Genomic DNA, 18,304 nt, shown 5'->3' with positions numbered 1-18,304 from the left:
TCTTTTCTTTCTTTTCTTTTTCGTTTATTAAAAAAATATAATAATAATAATGGAGGGAAGGGCAAACGGGGGTGGATTTTTGCTGCTGCGAACAGGCTGATTTTATCTAAATTTTAGTTTTTCAACAGTTTGCCCTCTGGGCATCCGTAGAAGTTGCGCAATTTGATCTCGGAAGGCATCAACAATGAGAGTGACTAGATGAAGCAACGCGAAAAAGTCACAGCTGCCGATGATTTGGCGAACGTGTCGCAGAATGTTCAACAGGCATATCGCTGGTGACCGAGTTGGATCATTTTGTGCTAGTGTACCTCCCTTGCATTTTGCACATTCAGTGTTGGTCTGATAGCACTCGGTTGGCGTTGAATATCGCGCATTAAAAGATAACCAATATGGTGCTCTGCATAGGGAGTAAAGATAATTATGGGGACATGGTCACTATATTTGTGTAAGAAATAATGTAATGGAGGTTTATGGGAAAAGATTCCAGAAAGGACTATCGCAGTCTATCTTGAAAATACTAAAAATAAAAAAATCCTTTGAGAAAGAGAATTGTTTTTTTCCCAAGTGAAAAGCTGTAGTACGGGTATAATGAAATAGAAGTAACACGGCATACGTACGCAGATGTTTGATTACTTAATATAACTGGCACGTGATGGATTTACCACAGTGGCTTAATCAAGGCCATTACAAAATTCATGTTGCGACGCCTATGGGCGTGATTGGTGACAGACCGCCACAGATGGAAGTGGTTTGGACAATGATGTGCTGAAAAACAGAGTCTCCATGCGAGCAGTCCTGGATGTCTTTCTGTTCACGAGGAATTCGAGTGAACTAGACGTGGACATTAAATGTGTAGTATTTTCCAAGTATACACTCTGGCTGATAATAAGTTCTTGTCTGTGGTTTTGGTCAGCGTTTTGCGTGCGTGTAGAGATATTGACCCAGCATAGTGGTAGATCATCATGGACGCCCAAGGTTCTTACGACACGGTCTGAATGGCGTGTCAATGTATACATACCGACAACATGTCAACATCAGCAAACTATAGCGTTGTGATGTGACAGCATGCCAGCCGCATTCTGAGACATAGAGGACAAAATTGCCGAACCCATGAATAGAGGCAAGGTTGAGTTAGAAACAGAACCAAGGGTCTCACGTGGTAGACAACCACGAAGAACATGAGAGCGGGTGAAGAAAGGTTGGGAGACGTGACGGGGATTACTCAGCTGTATAGATTTTCCCTGCCCCTTTTCTGATGACCTTCCGACCCCGGAAATGTCCATGCATCAAAGTATGATCAGATATTGTATCCATGCCGACGCTGGGGATTTTTGCTGTACTTTCTTGTGCGTGGTATCGCCCGTGGCTTTCCGAACTGCCAGCGTGTCTTTTCTCTGGTCTAGAATCATGGCTCCTACATCATGTCCATCCATCAAGGTGAGGAATGCAACAGACCTGTATCGTTAAAGTAAATATTGGCAACAGGGACGAATTGGAAGCGACGGACATTAATATCAAGACACACATATGCAGTAGATCAGTGTGTTAGTCTTTTATCGCTTTTCCAGCATACCCCGCATAGTAAGAATTGGTATTTGCATCACACACATCTGCCCTACGAAACTGTAATTAAGGCAGCGATCTATGAATGAGACGCTTCTGGATATAGTGTCCCGGCCCGGGCCCGCGAAAGAATTCTGGTATGCTGGTCAGCGGTTGGGGCAACTAAAGACCCAAACCAGTAGAACCAGTAGTAACTCCAAAGACAACCCGGTAGGGGACATAGGGCGTGCAACCCCTGGTGTGAATTCTTTTGATTGGCACGGCAAAAAGTCTGGTCCTGGGGAAGGTTCCGTTGGTGAAAACTTCTTCCCCGCAAAGCTGCAATGAGGTTTTGAGCCGCATCCACGACAGGCATTTAGAGTTTATGGGGTTGTCCTAAAGTACAGGGCAATCATTCTGTTGAGACAACTTGGTATGTCTACACAGGAACGCGCGTTTGGCGTACAGACAGAGCCTTCATTTAGCTTTAGAATTTGATACCAGCCAGTCGGAAAAACATGGGCAGTCTTTGCCTGCCACCAATGCAACATTGTGAACAAAGTCTTCCGTCAGCAACAACAAGTCTATTTACCATGCGCCTTGACCCATGCTTGGTCAAACTCTCAATTGCGTTGTTTCAATCGAGATGGGTATCAACAGCAAAGCTCCTAGAAAGGATTACCTGATATTATTTCTAAAGCAGCATGACCTCAGCTCAACCGGCTCGAGTTCTTTGAGGCCGACTTATGCAAAGAAACAGCAAGATTGGATGGATATAGGCCGTCAATAAGCGTGCTACGCAATGGATGAGTCCAAGTCTTTCCAAAGAGAATCCGGAAGATTTCCCGGGAATTGCAACGACGAGCAGAGGTCGGAGCCCTGAAAAGCTTATGACTAAGACTGAGGCCCCTGAAACGACGCCTCAAGGTTATTTCCGCCAGCAAACCGATGTCTCCAAATACGAGACTGCAATGTAGCTTGCGAGCATGGCAGCTTGGTGTATATCCTGTGATATCATGGCTGAATAGGTGTACACGGGCATCCACACTTTGGATTCAGCGATGCCCCAGATCAGCAATGCAAAGCATCGGTTGTCGGTAGTCGGCAGCAACTTCGCACAAGGCAAGTTACTAATGATGGTGGCGTGGATCAAATTCGCTTGAGTTTGCGTCTTGCATATCATGGTGAGGGCGAGGATGAGAGGCGAATATCGGGGTGGTCGTCTGAACATAAATGGATCCGAAAGTCGCATCATTTCTCATCTTGTATCCTCGCATCTCATCTCCTATTTTCATCATCATAGAATCGTCATCTTTGACATATAATTTACCCAGTCTTCAAAATGTTCAACAGTGAATCATCCAGCTCCAACGCTGCTGGCAGCGTCGACCCCTATGCTCTCTTCGAGGCCCTCACTGGCAAGAAGATCAGCCGCGATGCCCTGTCCGATGCTTCTTCGAAGACCGAGGACTATGATGACCTCCGTGACATCAGCATGGATAACCGCAACGGTATGGGTCGTGAGATCCAGCCTGATCACCGCCCCAAGGAGGAGGAGGTCATGATTGGTGCCATCAACCCCTACGCCATGGTTGAGGCCATGCTTGGCCACAAACTTGACCGCCGCAACAGTGAGTAATCTGTGGCATATAAATTAGCAGATACAAAGTTGACCACGTAACGCACACAGTGAACGTTTCTCGCATCCTCTCTGATGTCCTGCAGACCGACTACGATGAGCTCTTTGACCTCAAGCACCGCTCTGTCCTCTTTGCCGGTCTCAAGCTCAACGAGCAAGAGCGCCGCGCCGAGGAGCTCAAGCAGAACGACGTCAAGATCCTCTCGGAGCGTGATCTCGTCACCCCTGACCTGTCCCGTGTCCAGAGACTCGGTGACCTTGAGAAGCTCGGTCTCGACAAGCTCGAACAGACCAAGATCAAGGAGGCCCGCATCCAGAACGGCAAGCTTCGCGTCGTTCTCGAGGGCGAGAACATTGCCCGCACTGTATCCAACCGCGCGTTCACCCGCAGCATGAACGAGCTCGCCACCCGCTACCGCGACCAGAAGGAGCAGCGCCAATGGACTCCTCCCAACAGCGCATGGCGCGACATTGACGAGGTTGTCTTCCAGCACGCTCCCATGCGCCTGGTAGCCGATGTCAACCGCTTCCGCCTGGGCTACCACAACAACATGTTTGAGGCTAACAGCGACTGCAACCACGTCAGCCGCTTCGACGACCCTGTGCAGGGAGCCACCAGCAACTCTTGGCTCATTGCTGCCATCTTCTCCGTCTTCTGGGCCGACCCGTCCCAGATCCAGCGTGCTTCTCGCAAGCCCCACCGCCGCAATGAGAACGACCGCGGCAACATGCAAGATGAGGACATGAACCGCGGCCGCCGCCTCGAGATCAAGTTCCACGACAAGGGCGGAAAGCGCAACAACGCCGACACCCGCACCATCGAGGTCGACTACGAGGTCCCCATCAACAAGTCCAGCAACGACCCCATCTACTGCCGTGCTTCTGGCGAGAACGACATCTGGCCCGCCCTGTACGAAAAGGCCTATGCCAAGTGGATCACCCGCACCAACAATGAGCGCCCCGACATCACCCAGACCGCCCACGGTGACCCGATCAAGGCCATGGCCCAGATCAACGGCCGTGAGCCCCACTACTACTTCACTGAGCGTCACCAGTCCCAGGACATCCTCGGCGTTGTCCGCCAGAACAGCGTCAACTTCAAGACCATCTGCCCCATGGCCGCCTTTACCCACGCTTCGGGTTACATGTACCGTGGCTCCAACCTGGTTGCCAACCACGCCTACTCCGTCCTTGGCTGGACCAACCACGGTGAGCGCCAGTACATCATCCTGCGCAACCCGTGGGGTGTCACCGAGCCCATGGGCCTGACTGCCTACCCCGGCCTCATTGACCGCGTCGAGCCCTCCTTCTGGCGCCCGGCCTGCCTCCTCGACCACGAGGGTGTCCTCGCCGTCGAGGCCCACGCCTTCCGCGAGTACTTCCGCTGCATTGGTGTTGCCAAGTGAATAAAATCGGACCATGAGGAGTCGACACGATCCAAAGGACCTGCCCCCTCACCTTCTACCTTTGACTTGTCGACAGCCAAATCCCTCATTATCAATTTGCAACTCGATGCTCTGGAGCTCGGGGACATGGAACGCGAAAAGTATATAGAGAAAATTTAAGAAGACTGATTGGTGAATGAAATGCTCGCTTTTGAGTAGTTCAATTAATTACATAGCTTCGGCATAATAATACAAGGGATATATACCTTAACTATACCTTAACGCTGGTGACGCCTACCTATAATGCAGAGAACTTTTTGACTCAACATTGCTAGATGGCATGTTTCAATCGATTTTTTTTCCACCTCTGTGATCAGCTGCTATTATACTCAGTTGCTACAGCATTAAATGTCATCACTTTACAGCGAAGCGATGAGCTGCCATATATGGCCAGATTGACCTTGTGAGTAGGCATGACAATACCGGTAATTGTTTTGAGTAGAGGGAAGAAATCGCTGCCAAGACCAAATAGAATATCTCAAAAGTCCACACAGGCCATGAGTCTCAATCTGAGCGGATGATGGACACGGCAGCGGATGAGAGTCTTCCCTCATTAAACGTAGGTAGGTAGTAAACCAACAGCTTTGAAGCTTGGAACCTGCCTAAGGTTGAGTTATCCTGCTGAATCCAATGCGGGCGAACCCGGGCCGACCTCCCCCAACCCCACTACGAACCGGGGGAATTGGCGGGCTGCTAGCGTCATTTACAAGGGGCTAGCATCTTTGGAGCTTCCCCAAATTGTTTGTGACGGTCGTGTCAAAAGTTGGAGTGAAAGATTGTCGTGTCTGTCCTGGCTGAGGTTTTATCCGTGATTTTTCTTTCCATCCTGTCGCTGGTCAGCGCCATTGAACCTTGAAATTGGCAGAATCTCTGGTATTTAGAGTTTCTTGTATTCATCTCTGTATCAATAACCAGCTTACTCAGCTCCAATTGTTGTTCTTTTGAGCTTCTAGAGCCAAATCTCCGTTTTCCGCTGTCTTGTCTCTCCCTCTTGTGTCTTATCTCCAAAAGTCACGAGATTTCCGAGGTCGCCCATCATGCTTCGATCGGTTCGAGTTGCAGCTGCCGGCCCAGCCAGGAACCTGCTTGGGCCGAGGGCTCCGCGAATGGCTGCGGGATGCACATGCAGCTCCTCCGCCTCCGCATCATCGTCGATTGCTCCCTTCTCCAAGTCGTCCTCGCTGTCGACTCCTTCCCTCCGAATTCAGAGAAACTTCCACGCAACTTCGTTAAGAATGGCCAACACCAGAACCGAGAGCGATGCCTTTGGCGAGATCCAGGTCCCCGCCGACAAGTACTGGGGTGCCCAGACTGAGCGCTCCCTCGAGAACTTCAAGATCAACCAGCCTCAGGATCGCATGCCTCCGCCCATTGTCAAGGCCTTTGGTATTCTCAAGGGCGCTGCCGCCACTGTGAACATGAGCTATGGTCTCGGTATGCGCCACTCCTACCCCCTTACGATTTCTCCCACGAAGCGACTATAAATGTCGCACACGAGACGAAACATTGCAAACTTAATTATTCTTCATTCGATCAACGAAATAAAAGCCCCATGAACTGTAGCTAACGTCTTTTTTGCGCCAATTCTTCAGATGAGAAGATTGCCAAGGCAATCCAGCAGGCGGCCAAGGAGGTTGCCGACCTCAAGCTCCTCGACCACTTCCCTCTCGTCGTCTGGCAGACTGGTTCCGGTACCCAGTCCAACATGAACGCCAATGAGGTCATTTCCAACCGAGCCATTGAGATCCTCGGCGGCACCATGGGTACCAAGAAGCCCGTCCACCCCAATGACCACGTCAACCGCTCCGCCTCTTCCAACGACACCTTCCCGACCGTCATGCACATTGCTGCCGTTCTCGAGATCGAGGATACCCTGATCCCTGCCATCAAGTCTCTCCGCGCCGCTCTCCAGCAAAAGGTTGACGAGTTCGACGCCAAGCAGATTATCAAGATTGGACGTACTCACTTGCAGGATGCCACTCCTCTGACCCTTGGTCAGGAGTTCTCCGGCTACGTTGCGCAGCTCGACCAGGGCCTGAAGCGTGTCCAGAGCTCGCTGCCTGACCTCAAGGAGCTTGCCCAGGGAGGAACTGCTGTCGGTACCGGTATCAACACTTTCCAGGGCTTCGCCGAAGCTATTGCCGCCGAGGTCAGCAAGATGACTGGCAAGGACTTTGTGACTGCTCCCAACAAGTTCGAGGCTCTCGCTGCCCACGATGCCATTGTCCAGGCCCACGGCTCGCTTAACACTCTGGCTGGTTCCCTCACCAAGATTGCCCAGGACATTCGTTACCTTGGCAGCGGTCCCCGATGTGGTCTCGGTGAGCTGAACCTGCCCGAGAACGAGCCTGGTTCTTCCATCATGCCCGGAAAGGTCAACCCCACTCAGTGTGAGGCTTTGACCATGGTTTGCGCTCAGGTCATGGGTAACCACGTTGCTACCACCATTGGTGGCATGAACGGCCAGTTTGAGCTCAACGTGTACAAGCCCTTGGTCATTCGCAACCTGCTCCACAGTATCCGCATTCTGGCCGACGGAATGACCTCTTTCGAGAAGAACCTGGTCGCCGGCCTCCAGGCCAACGAGGAGAAGATTGCCAACATTATGAAGGAGTCGTACGTATTCACATCAGTATTTTGCCCGATTGTAATCACGCTAACACATGTCTAGTCTCATGCTTGTTACCTGCCTCAACCCCAAGATTGGCTACGACATGGCCAGCAAGGTCGCCAAGAACGCCCACAAGAAGGGCCTCACCCTGAAGGAGTCTGCTCTGGAGCTCAACGCTCTGAGCGAGGAGGACTTTGACAAGCTCGTCAAGCCCGAGCTCATGATTGGCCCTTCCCCATACAAGGGATAGAGCAATTGACGTAAATACAGCGCAATGGTTCCAACATCATCCGACCCCGCGAAATATGCACCGCATCTCGTCATACCAGATGCACACAAATTAACGTGTCGCAATTTGTCATGATGATTTGCGCAATCGGTAACAGCGCAGGTATGAGGACAGCTCAACTGCTCTGTTCTGAGAAACAAGGCCGTTTTTTTTATTTTTATAAATAGTATCACAAATGAGCAAAAAAGATCAAAAGTTCACATTGCCTACTCTAATGTTGTGCTCTCGTATTTCAACTTTCTTTTGAGGATGAAACGGAAACCTCGCCTGCATCATATATATCAAATGATCACGCAATGCTTAAAAAGCAGTATACTGTCACTTACCAAAGTGTACAGTACTACATGAAACGAAATGTTCCGATTCCGAGTATTGCCAAACGGGCAAACGACAAAATGCCCAGCTTTTGAAATAGTACTATCTGTCTGTTATTAGAGAGAGGGTCGATGATTTTTCGGCAACGGCCGGAAATATCCGGCAATCCAAGGGTGCTGGGGCTGCGATCCGACCTCGGCAAGAATCCACAATGCAGCAGATAGACGCTCGGTATTTCGGCGCCTGGCGTCATCGGCGTTACAGGTGCTAGAAGAGAAGCTTGTGCTTTTGGTTTTTAGTGTTGCCTCGCCGCGATTCGCTGGTCACGGGGCATGTAATAATAATTCTTATCGAGTAACAGCACAACATGATAAGGGACGCATAGCACCGAGCTCGGTTTGCAAGTACTGAATGTTTTTGGCGGCAGATTCAGAACAAAATAGTAATGATTGAAATTCTGTGTATTAATGCCGTCATGCTCATTAGGTGACGACGCTTCAATTTGGAGGGCCACAATCCCATTGGCAGAGGCTACTTCCGTACAAGCGGCCGGCCCCCGCCCGATAAAGTCTGGAAACGTGCCTATCGGTCCAAGGAGGTCGACGTAAGAAAAAAGCTGGGGAAAGCTGTTTGCTGTTTGGTGGTAGCTATGAAGAGAGCTCCGGCTCCGCGATATGGAGGGGGACCGTATATAGGAGGAGACAAGTAGTACTTTAAAATGGTTGGGATTATTGCGTGTCGAGTATATATCTACTCCCGACTCTTTTTTCTCTTATTTGAACTGGACCGGAACTGATCTTTGAAGCTTGTTTTGATCTTGCTGCTTGAGGTCTAACAAGAGCTTAGGCTACTACAGAACGGAATACATTCCACTACTCAATCCGTCCGCCTGCCAATACGATACGATCCATACTACATAGCACTGGCATGTGCTGACTCTGACTCTTGGGCTCACTCCCGTCCCGGCTTCCCCACACTTTCACAAGCTCGAAGCTCGTCCATCCAAGTCGGCTAGAAGGGTGACAACCGTAGCAAGCAACCCCTTCTGCCCGAGAGAGACAGACCAAGCCCCAGGGCGCCGAGCTTAAGAGCAAAGCTGTGATTCCACCCCCCAGCCAAGACTCTTTGTTTGGGGCTGGGTTCAGACTGTGACAGGTCCAATTCTTACCCCGGCAATCGACTCAGAGCCGCCTTACTCCAAGTCTACAACCTATTACCCAGTACCGAAGTTGGAGAAAAGCGACGGCATAGCTCCCGTCTCATCCTCGTCAACGTCACCGGCTGAGCCGAATCGTTTTCTATCCATCCACAAACATATTAGATTCCGACCAACATTGGCTCGTTTGTGTCAAACTTCTCTCTTAAGAACTAAATTTCCCCTCACTACCAACTCTTCTTGGTCAATTGACGTTTGTTTCTCCCTTTTTCTGGCCTGGAACTTTACATATTGATACCCCACTGGCTCGTCCCGCACTTGTTATCATAACTTGACCCGACTTATACGCAAAACTACCCCCCTCCAAAAATACACCCTATATCGTCGTTGTGTTGTATTACCACCAGCACAATAAATATGGCACAAACCAGCACCATTCTCCAGGGTGTCAATATCCTGGGCTCTGTTGGCCAGGAGCACAAGAGGATTCTCACGCCCGATGCCCTCGCCTTCCTCGCCCTGCTGCACCGTTCTTTCAACAACACACGCAAGCAATTGCTGGAGCGCCGCAAGATCCGTCAGGCCGAGCTCGACAAGGGTGTCCTACCCGACTTTCTGCCAGAGACCAAGCACATCCGCGACAATGCCACGTGGAAAGGCGCACCGCCGGCTCCGGGCCTCGTCGATCGTCGGGTGGAGATCACGGGCCCCACGGACCGGAAGATGGTTGTCAATGCCTTGAACTCGGATGTCTGGACTTATATGGCTGATTTCGAAGGTTGGTATTCCCCAAACAGAGAGATGCAAAGAGCCTCTCGATCGTCTCATTACCGGAAAACTCGCTTCTTACTTATACTAACACTGGGCTACAGACTCTAGCGCCCCAACATGGGACAACATGATCAACGGTCAGGTAAACATGTATGATGCCGTCAGACGCCAACTGCAATTCAAGCAAGGGCCCAAGGAGTACAAGCTGCGCACCGACCGGGTGCTCCCCACACTCATTGTGCGGCCTCGTGGCTGGCACTTGGAGGAGAAGCATGTGACCGTGGATGGTGAGCCCATTTCCGGATCGCTCTTCGACTTTGGTCTCTACTTCTACCACAACGCCAAGGAGGCTGTCAAGCAAGGGTTTGGCCCCTACTTTTACCTCCCCAAGATGGAGTCTCACCTCGAGGCCCGTCTCTGGAACGATGTGTTCAACCTTGCCCAGGACTACATTGGCATGAGCCGGGGTACCATTAGAGGTACCGTCCTGATTGAGACCATCTTGGCCGCCTTTGAAATGGACGAGATCATCTATGAGCTGAGAGACCACAGCTCTGGACTCAACTGCGGTCGCTGGGACTACATCTTTAGCGTCATCAAGAAGTTCCGCCAGAACAGCAACTTTGTCCTGCCCGACCGAAGCTCTGTGACCATGACGGTGCCCTTTATGGATGCCTACGTAAGTACCAATCTTGGCATCAAACTCTTGGCAAGCGATCTGATTTTTGCTAACTATGTATACGCAGGTCAAACTTTTGATTCAGACTTGCCACAAGCGAGGTGTACACGCCATGGGAGGCATGGCCGCTCAGATCCCTATCAAGGATGACAAGGCCGCCAACGACAAGGCCATGGAGGGCGTGCGTGCCGACAAGCTGCGCGAGGTCCGTGCTGGTCACGACGGGTAAGTACCATGAGACTACACTAGACTTGAGTCCCCTTCTAATTGCTAATCGTCTCTCAACAGTACATGGGTTGCCCACCCGGCCCTTGCCGCCATTGCGTCAGAGATCTTCAACAAGAACATGCCGACGCCCAACCAGCTGTTTGTGCGCCGCGAGGATGTCACCATTGGCCAAAACGACCTGCTCAACATGAACGTGCCCGGCAAGATCACCGAGGAGGGTATCCGCAAGAACCTTAACATTGGTCTCGGCTACATGGAGGCATGGATCCGTGGTGTTGGTTGTGTGCCCATCAACTATCTCATGTAAGCCTGCCTATTCTCCCCCCTCTCAACAGCGATGAGAAAACGCCGTGATGTGACAAAAGACTGACAATTGATTGCAGGGAGGATGCCGCTACCGCCGAGGTGTCGAGGTCCCAGCTCTGGCAGTGGGTGCGCCACGGCGTCACCACGGCCGAGGGCAAAAAGGTCGACAAGGCCTACGCGCTCAAGCTCCTCAAGGAGCAGGCCGAGGAGCTCTCGTCCAAGGCTCCCAAGGGCAACAAGTTTGGCCTGGCTGCGCAGTACTTTGGCGGACAGGTCACGGGCGAGGACTATGCTGATTTCTTGACTTCGTTGCTGTACAATGAGATTACGGCTGTTGGTACCGCCAGCCCGGCTAGTAAGCTGTGAGCGGGGGATGAGATGATGTCCATGGATGATGATCGTGTATATGAATCATATATTATAGGCAGTTCGTAAATAACGAGAAAAAGAAATGTACGTAAACTTCGGGAACCATATACTGATATTTCTGTGTGCCCATGCATCGAGTGCTCACAACCTATGACTTATGTCCGATACCGTAAGTTCAAACAAGATCAGTAGCAAAAGTTTTCAATTCACGTCTTGACTCTTGGGAGCATAATCATAAGCAGTACCTGTGCGGAATCTATCCCATGCCGTAAACTACAGCCAAGTGCGACCAAAATTATTCTTTCGAAGCCTGCGCAAGATGAAACGCAGGACGCCTGTAAGTATCAAACACCTTTGTTTACTTCACTATTCTCAATTTTCTCTGTCACGATGTATCCTATATCTTTGACTCGCTGATCTGAGATACTTTAACAGTTACGCCTACTTATATGATGGGTATCTTGCGAGTCTGACCATGTTTATTCTTCATGTGATTCTCTCTTCATTTCTTCCACCAATCTTGGCAACCCTGACTCCTGCACCTATGCGCAACGACCTATGAATTGGGTTCGTATTTGGAACCTCTTCTCAGAGCCCTTGTGAGCGTAGATTCTCTCACGCTCATGACTTTGCTCCCTGTCGTCAACCAAAGTAGGTGAGTGATGATGAAACGAGTCATCGCCGATCGTGACTACGCTTGTGCTCATGGTTCAATCTTATGTGAATCGCGTTGATAGCTGCCTTTGACTCTTGTGATGACACGCCTTTTTGGCTGTTACTGGAATCTGAACGACATCAAAGCCCACAACACGAATCATTGCTGAATGAAATATAATGATTCAGAATTTAGGACTCAACATGTGATAAACAATCTTGAAATTTGCCTGAAGTAGGTCAGAACATCTTTATTTAAGGAGTAGAGCCGATATAATGACTCGAAAGGTCTCTCCCATTACATCATACATTCATGTGCAAGGAGCGTCGGGAATGCATATATACATGACCTTCTGATATCTCTATTCATGGGCTCTGATGACCTTGATGAGATATATGTATACTCATGTCAAGACTCAGCTGAGAATGGCATACCATCCATGGCTTTACCTGGTCTCTTCCAGTACTTGCCTTGTCCTTGAACATCCCACAGTTCGACATGATGAACATCTGAGATAACAGCTTCATTTCAACTGGTCTAAGAGACTTTCGGCCTGAGGATTTTCTGTATGAGATCCTAACAGGAGCAGATACAAAAGGATATTGGCCGATCATCATAAGCATCATCATGCTTGTCACCCAGTTTCATGTGCAGCGATAAGTGATATTCTCATCTCGGTACCAGTCTCACACGTAGGTTATATAAGGGCCTAGTCGAGCTGGATTGGAAATACATGTATGAGCGATACCAGATTTCCTAATTCGACACGTACGCCTTTTGCCATTGCCTTCAGATTTCTTTTTATTCAACAATAGATGCTGCTCATACGTGTTAATTGATAACACAGCCATAGTACGTATTCATGGGTAAATCAGTATTTTCGGCTTACAGTCAGTCACCATCAGGTCATCAAGAACAGGTACTCTCCATTTCACCGAGCACAAAGGTATAGCCCAAGAACTCGAAAAGGTTTAGGCGAAGAGTGTCGGGGGTGTGTGAACAAAAACATGAGGCTCAACCCATCACTACTAGCCTTGCATCTTGCATATACAGCCCCCGCCCCAGCACGGCCATCATTCAGAATGCAATTATCAGTTCAGTTCCATCTCGGCCTATTCATCTTTGACTGGTTCATATTATTGGATGCATTCGAAGCAAGTCCAGAATAGTTTATTCAGCATATCAGCTGCAGTATCAGCCTACGGTGCATAACACGTCGCCTTGTGTAAGCCTTGTGACCTTTCATCAAGGTTTCTTCCATGGAGCCAACAGAAAACCCACCCCCAGTCGGCCCGTTGCCACATATTCTTTGTCATAATCATCTGATTCGTTTTTCTAGAACTTCAGCATCGCTGAATCGTGACCACTTGAATATCGTGTCATGACATACTTACCTCATTGTGCCTCTCGAGTGGCTCCATCGACGTTCCCCGGACCCGGCCCGGGTCCGAGAAGCACGGCATTGGGGCTGTCGCGAGACCATGATACCACACTGGCATTAGCCTTGCCGGATTTCATCAGAAGAGCATTCATCATGCCCAATTGTAGGGCCGTATCGCAAGCTAGTCTTGTGGATTGTGCATTTGACCTCGTGTTTTCATGATTCTGTCACATATCATTCGCGAGCAGAGCACGGATAGTCGGAGCAAACTTCTTCTCCGGATCATCTCATATTTGCAGGGTGCGGTATGCTTGATAAAACGGCCCGGAGCCGCCGCGCAGGTGGGTGGCAAGGTGGCACCGGGCATGCTGGTCGTGGTCCAAGCCTGCATTAAAGTCATGTATTGCAGTCTATATCTACACGAACGACTTTGCGGGATGCAAACCCATACTTACAACCCTTTTACCAAAAGTTCGAGAACCGTGCTATTATGCCATGGTGGTGGATAACCAGTTTTGGGCATTGTAAAGATGGTCCAGGGCTTTTTCTTTGGATGCCTTAAAGGCCATCAATCAGTTTCACTTGTAAAGTTTTGGTCTCATTTACCTTTGTCAGTGCTTCCCAGGCACTAATGTTCCCGTATTGGGGGTACATTAGTCGATACTCTTACCCTTTTCTGTTGCATTTTCCATGCCAAAAGAATGTCCCTTCTGATCATCCACGAGGTTAGTCACGCGCTGGGCCGACGGCTGTTGGCTTCTGTCAATCATGCATGTCTTGTCCGGCGTTTCTGTCATTATTCGCCCTACTGCAGCGAGCCTTTTTGTGGACAGAGGGGTTAAACTCAATTGATGAGGGTCTTTTACCCCAGAGGGAAATGATACATAATGTAAGATTCAACGTTAATTTGTCGCTCCTCGTACCAGGACCTTTTACATCCGTCTCTCGACCCCCAGGTGTGAACTTAAGACTCAAGTCTCCTTATTTGGACTTTCATTCTCTAGTTGTTCTCCTCCATCACAGAAGAGAAGAGTCAAAAGGATGAAAAGCCACAACCGTTTTCATTGGCCTTTTTCGGATGTGTGTGCTCACACGGAAAGTGCTTGCAGGAATAGCCTGAGCCCATCATTCGCTAGACGGTGCATAATGTCTCAATACAGGGTCAACGATGGGGGTTCATGTCACTTTACTCGATCGAGAGACCAGCATGAATTCATTTTGTTTCATTCACAATCAGGGGTGGTCCTCTGAGCTGCACAATACTGAGTCGAGGTTGTGCGTCTTTTCCCGAGGTTGATCACAAGCTCCGAGTGATATCAAGGTCTCACTTTTTTGAGAGAAGTCGGATCATGTATAGCCGGGCTGGCCTAGTCAGTGCTATTCTAGGTAACCATGTCTCTTGGTTGTTTTTTCTTCCTATCTCATACTTTGCTTTCATTCGTGGGTGCACAATGTTCATCACTGTTTCCTATCTCCAGTTATCCAAACTGAAATTGGCAAATGGTCTGGCAGAACAGATGATCCAGATCGTGTATGGAACAAGTTTGTGTACATAGGGCCGAAGAATTTCTCACCAAGACCACTTCTTGGTTTTCAACCAGCGAATAAGCTCTAGAAGTTCCTGCCGACGAAATGGGCCAGAACACGGGAAGATGGGCCTGGCTGATTGGTTAACTCACAGCATGCATGTCTCATATTTACTTTAGAGTTCCCATCTAATGGCTCTGAATCTATCCACTTTTTATTTTTGCTATTCTTTTTTTACATCATCCCTGAGCCTTGTGCTTTATTCCCCTTATTTCCCTCTCCTTGCCTGCCCGAATATACTTTGACTACTTCCGTGGCTCAATCCTGAATAGGCAGTTTCGTTTATTCTTTTCATTCCACGCCCAGGAGGGAATAATGAGAGAAATCAGAATCACGAAACCTTCCTTTGGAAACAACCCTGAGAACTTTATATAAAATAGCGCAAAATGTGTCCTTGTCGTGAAATGATTCGTCAAGATCCGGGACAATCCCATTCACGCTACTTTACTCCGGCTCTGGAAACTAATATCTCGAAGCTGAAGGCCGAGTGAATCCGCCTGGTAGCGTCATTCAGATATTCAGACATTGCAAGGCAGATTCTCTTGTCTTTTCGGACAGCACAACGATGATCGAGGAGATGCTGTATTCCATCCAGTTCAAAGTGATTACATACTCCTTCGGAAGCTGTCTTCTTCATCCATGAGAGGGGAAATTTCCAAGCTGCCCCGTTTCCCCCCCTTTGCTTGTCTCACAAGCACGAATCTGGGATCAGACATGATATAAGCTTTCATTCTGCCGTGAACGCGTCCAGGTCGACTCGTCTCAGTGGAGCATATTCTCCTCCAAGCACATGTCATCAATGACCCCATTTGGGGCCGGAGAGATGCCACTCACGACATTGCTTGCGCGTAGATTAGGGGGGTAAACAAGACATCATCGAGCAGTGTAGTATAGCCTGACAAATGCACCTGCTTGACTCGTAGTAGTTTTGCTTGGTGCTTGATTAGAAACACGGATCGTCGCACCTGTCAACATGTCATGTTTTTTTGTTTTTCGGCCAGACTATCTTTTTGCTTGGACCGAAGCCTTGCAGCCCTAAGGAATAGCTTCATGTATTTCGAGATCGTGGTCAACATGTCTGGTCCGGGGTATATAATATGTAGATGGGACGAAAAGAAAAAATGATCGCCGCAGGGGTATGGGACGTTGTTCTCCCCCAACGGCACTACACATTGACTACTACCTGGTACCTACAGAGTACGCATGTTGGTTTATACAAGTTGGGAAACGATCGTCCATCACGATCCACTCGGAGCTGAGGTCGAAGGGGGGGCAGTTTGGCCATAATCCTCCTCCTCCACCCAAGACAAGCTCACCTTTGTAGTGTTGTAATTAGTACTTTGCATCTCAGAATACGATGAACATGCACCGAGCGATCCGCGCAGGTCGAAATGTGAATTGTCTGCGTCATATTTTACGTATTTCAAGCCTGTGTCGGTACGTTGAGGCTGTCAAACACGGTCCATCCACCAGGATTCGTTGTATAGGCAGACAATGCAATCATAGGCGCGCTCTCTAAAGGACGGGCAAATGGTGTGTGTGGTCTTTTCTGATCCATGCTACGCAATCAGAGCAAATCAGAAGAATGGAGCGTGAGTTTCAGAAATTCTTGGAGAAAAACGCGACCACGTCTTTTTATGAGGCTCTATGTGTATCTTGTACATGATGATGATCATCCCCCTCCCCATCTCCCCCAAAAATGGCGTTGCTTGTTCCCGCGCGCCGGTTTGCCTTGCGCCAGTGGCAGGCATCTGGTAGTGTAATGGTAGTCTAGGAGTGGAGAACGAGGCGTCTGTCCTTTTATTTTTTTCTTTGTTCTTTTCTGCCCAGATTTCCCTCGGATGCAATACCGAAGCCGAACCCCATCGATCAAGCCATATCCTTCTGGTTGGGTATGCCCCAGGGCTTTTGGTTGGATAGCGGAGGTCAAGCCTCTTTTTTGGTGACCAGGGGACCGGGGCAAAGACACGTTTTTTTCTTCTTCTTGTGTGCTTTTTTTTCGGTGCGCCCTTGCTCTTTGGTAGAAATGAGGAGAAAGCAGATTGACAGGGTCTAATGTGACATGGTTGGAGGTTCAGAGACAGTCAATCAATCAGTTCGTCACTGTGATGAATACTCGACTTAGCTATCGCAAATCATACACACTCCCTCTTTCTCTCTCTCACACACACACCCACACACACCCACATTCACAGTGCAATCCCGCTCCTCACTTTCCCAGGAAGAAGCGGCATCCCTTCCAAAATTGATGCAGACTGGTCTTACTTCCCTGAACTCGGTGAACAGGGCAAGACCCGTCAGCTGAGTTGCTGGGCCTTGCTTGCCCTTTTGCTCTAATTATTGCTGATGCAATCCCGGAACTTTTGAGCAATGAGAGAGCAAGCAAAGGAACAACAAGGGTGTGCGTATGTATGAATGTGTGTGTGTGGTGTCGCTTCTTTGTATCGAGACTATCTCACTGGCTGGGGGGGCCCCAATACGGGTACCCGGTGCAGCTGAGCCGCTCAACCTACCTGAAAAGGGAAGAGAGGTGTGAGAATCCCGAAATGCATGCAGCGGGACAGAAAAGCAATCGCGTAGATCCAAATCTCCATAATAAAGTAAATAAAAAAGAAAAGAAAAATCAATCAGATCAAATAAACAATACACATTTCCACGAGAACAGGAAGGGGATTCTCAAAAGTAGTATCATGGAACATTACCTAGCGGCTCTGGAAGAGGGCAAGAAACTAGTCCGAGTGAGTTGAGAGAAAGAGATAGGTGTGTGGTGCCCAGGCACATTAGCATAGGTGGTAGCATGTCTTGTCACGAATCCTTCGCCCAGGTTCAGAGTACATGCACTCACTCGCGAGAACCAATTGATACGAGAGCATTTCTATTCTTGAAGGAACAAACTCGCTCACTCGCTCTCACTTACACACAGCAAATCGCTTTTTGATTGCTTTTATCCCTCCCTCTTACTCTCGCTCTCTCTATCTCCCTCCCTTCTGACCATAGATAAGTCATCCCATCCCTGCCGATCATGCCAAGAATAAAAGTAAAATCTATCCCAAAAGAGTTGCCCCTCTTAAAAAATGACACCGGATGACCTCGCAGCTCCGGAGGGAGGGGGAAAGGGGGTAGTGCGCGTCTCTTTTGCATTTACCGCCCGAGGGAAGAAAAGGGAGGAAAAGAAAAAGAACCACATGTCCAATGTGTACATTTTCTCTTGGTTCTACCTTCAGGTGTCCGCATGGGCGGAGCGGAGCCTAGTAAAAGGTCCCCCAAAGGTTCCACTGGGCGGAGAAGATCAGTGTCTGTTCCTATTCAGGAAAGCATTGCGTATGCATAT

General features: G+C 49.2%; 3 protein-coding genes across 3 annotated transcripts; all 3 read left to right on the top strand.

Moving 5' to 3' along the window:
• Positions 1-2,884: 2,884 nt before the first annotated feature.
• PFICI_13986 (uncharacterized protein) lies at positions 2,885-4,587 on the top strand (the record flags this gene model as incomplete). The annotated part of the gene is made up of 2 exons (XM_007842567.1): positions 2,885-3,173; positions 3,233-4,587. The coding sequence occupies 2 exons, from the start codon at positions 2,885-2,887 to the stop codon at positions 4,585-4,587; spliced, it is 1,644 nt and encodes a 547-aa protein (XP_007840758.1).
• A 1,076-nt stretch (positions 4,588-5,663) lies between these two features.
• On the top strand, positions 5,664-7,487 carry PFICI_13985 (fumarate hydratase; the record flags this gene model as incomplete). The annotated part of the gene is made up of 3 exons (XM_007842566.1): positions 5,664-6,060; positions 6,219-7,242; positions 7,298-7,487. The coding sequence occupies 3 exons, from the start codon at positions 5,664-5,666 to the stop codon at positions 7,485-7,487; spliced, it is 1,611 nt and encodes a 536-aa protein (XP_007840757.1).
• A 1,927-nt stretch (positions 7,488-9,414) lies between these two features.
• On the top strand, positions 9,415-11,347 carry PFICI_13984 (Malate synthase; the record flags this gene model as incomplete). Its single annotated transcript, XM_007842565.1, has 5 exons — positions 9,415-9,775; positions 9,870-10,447; positions 10,515-10,672; positions 10,736-10,978; positions 11,059-11,347. 5 exons carry the CDS (start codon positions 9,415-9,417, stop codon positions 11,345-11,347), a joined length of 1,629 nt encoding a protein of 542 aa, XP_007840756.1.
• Positions 11,348-18,304: the final 6,957 nt, after the last annotated feature.

The sequence above is a fragment of the Pestalotiopsis fici genome (genome assembly GCF_000516985.1).
Source record: "Pestalotiopsis fici W106-1 unplaced genomic scaffold PFICI_Scf_12, whole genome shotgun sequence".
Lineage (NCBI taxonomy): Eukaryota > Fungi > Ascomycota > Sordariomycetes > Amphisphaeriales > Sporocadaceae > Pestalotiopsis > Pestalotiopsis fici.
Note: the sequence above shows the minus strand (reverse complement) of the source record. Positions and strands in the feature narration are given on the sequence as shown.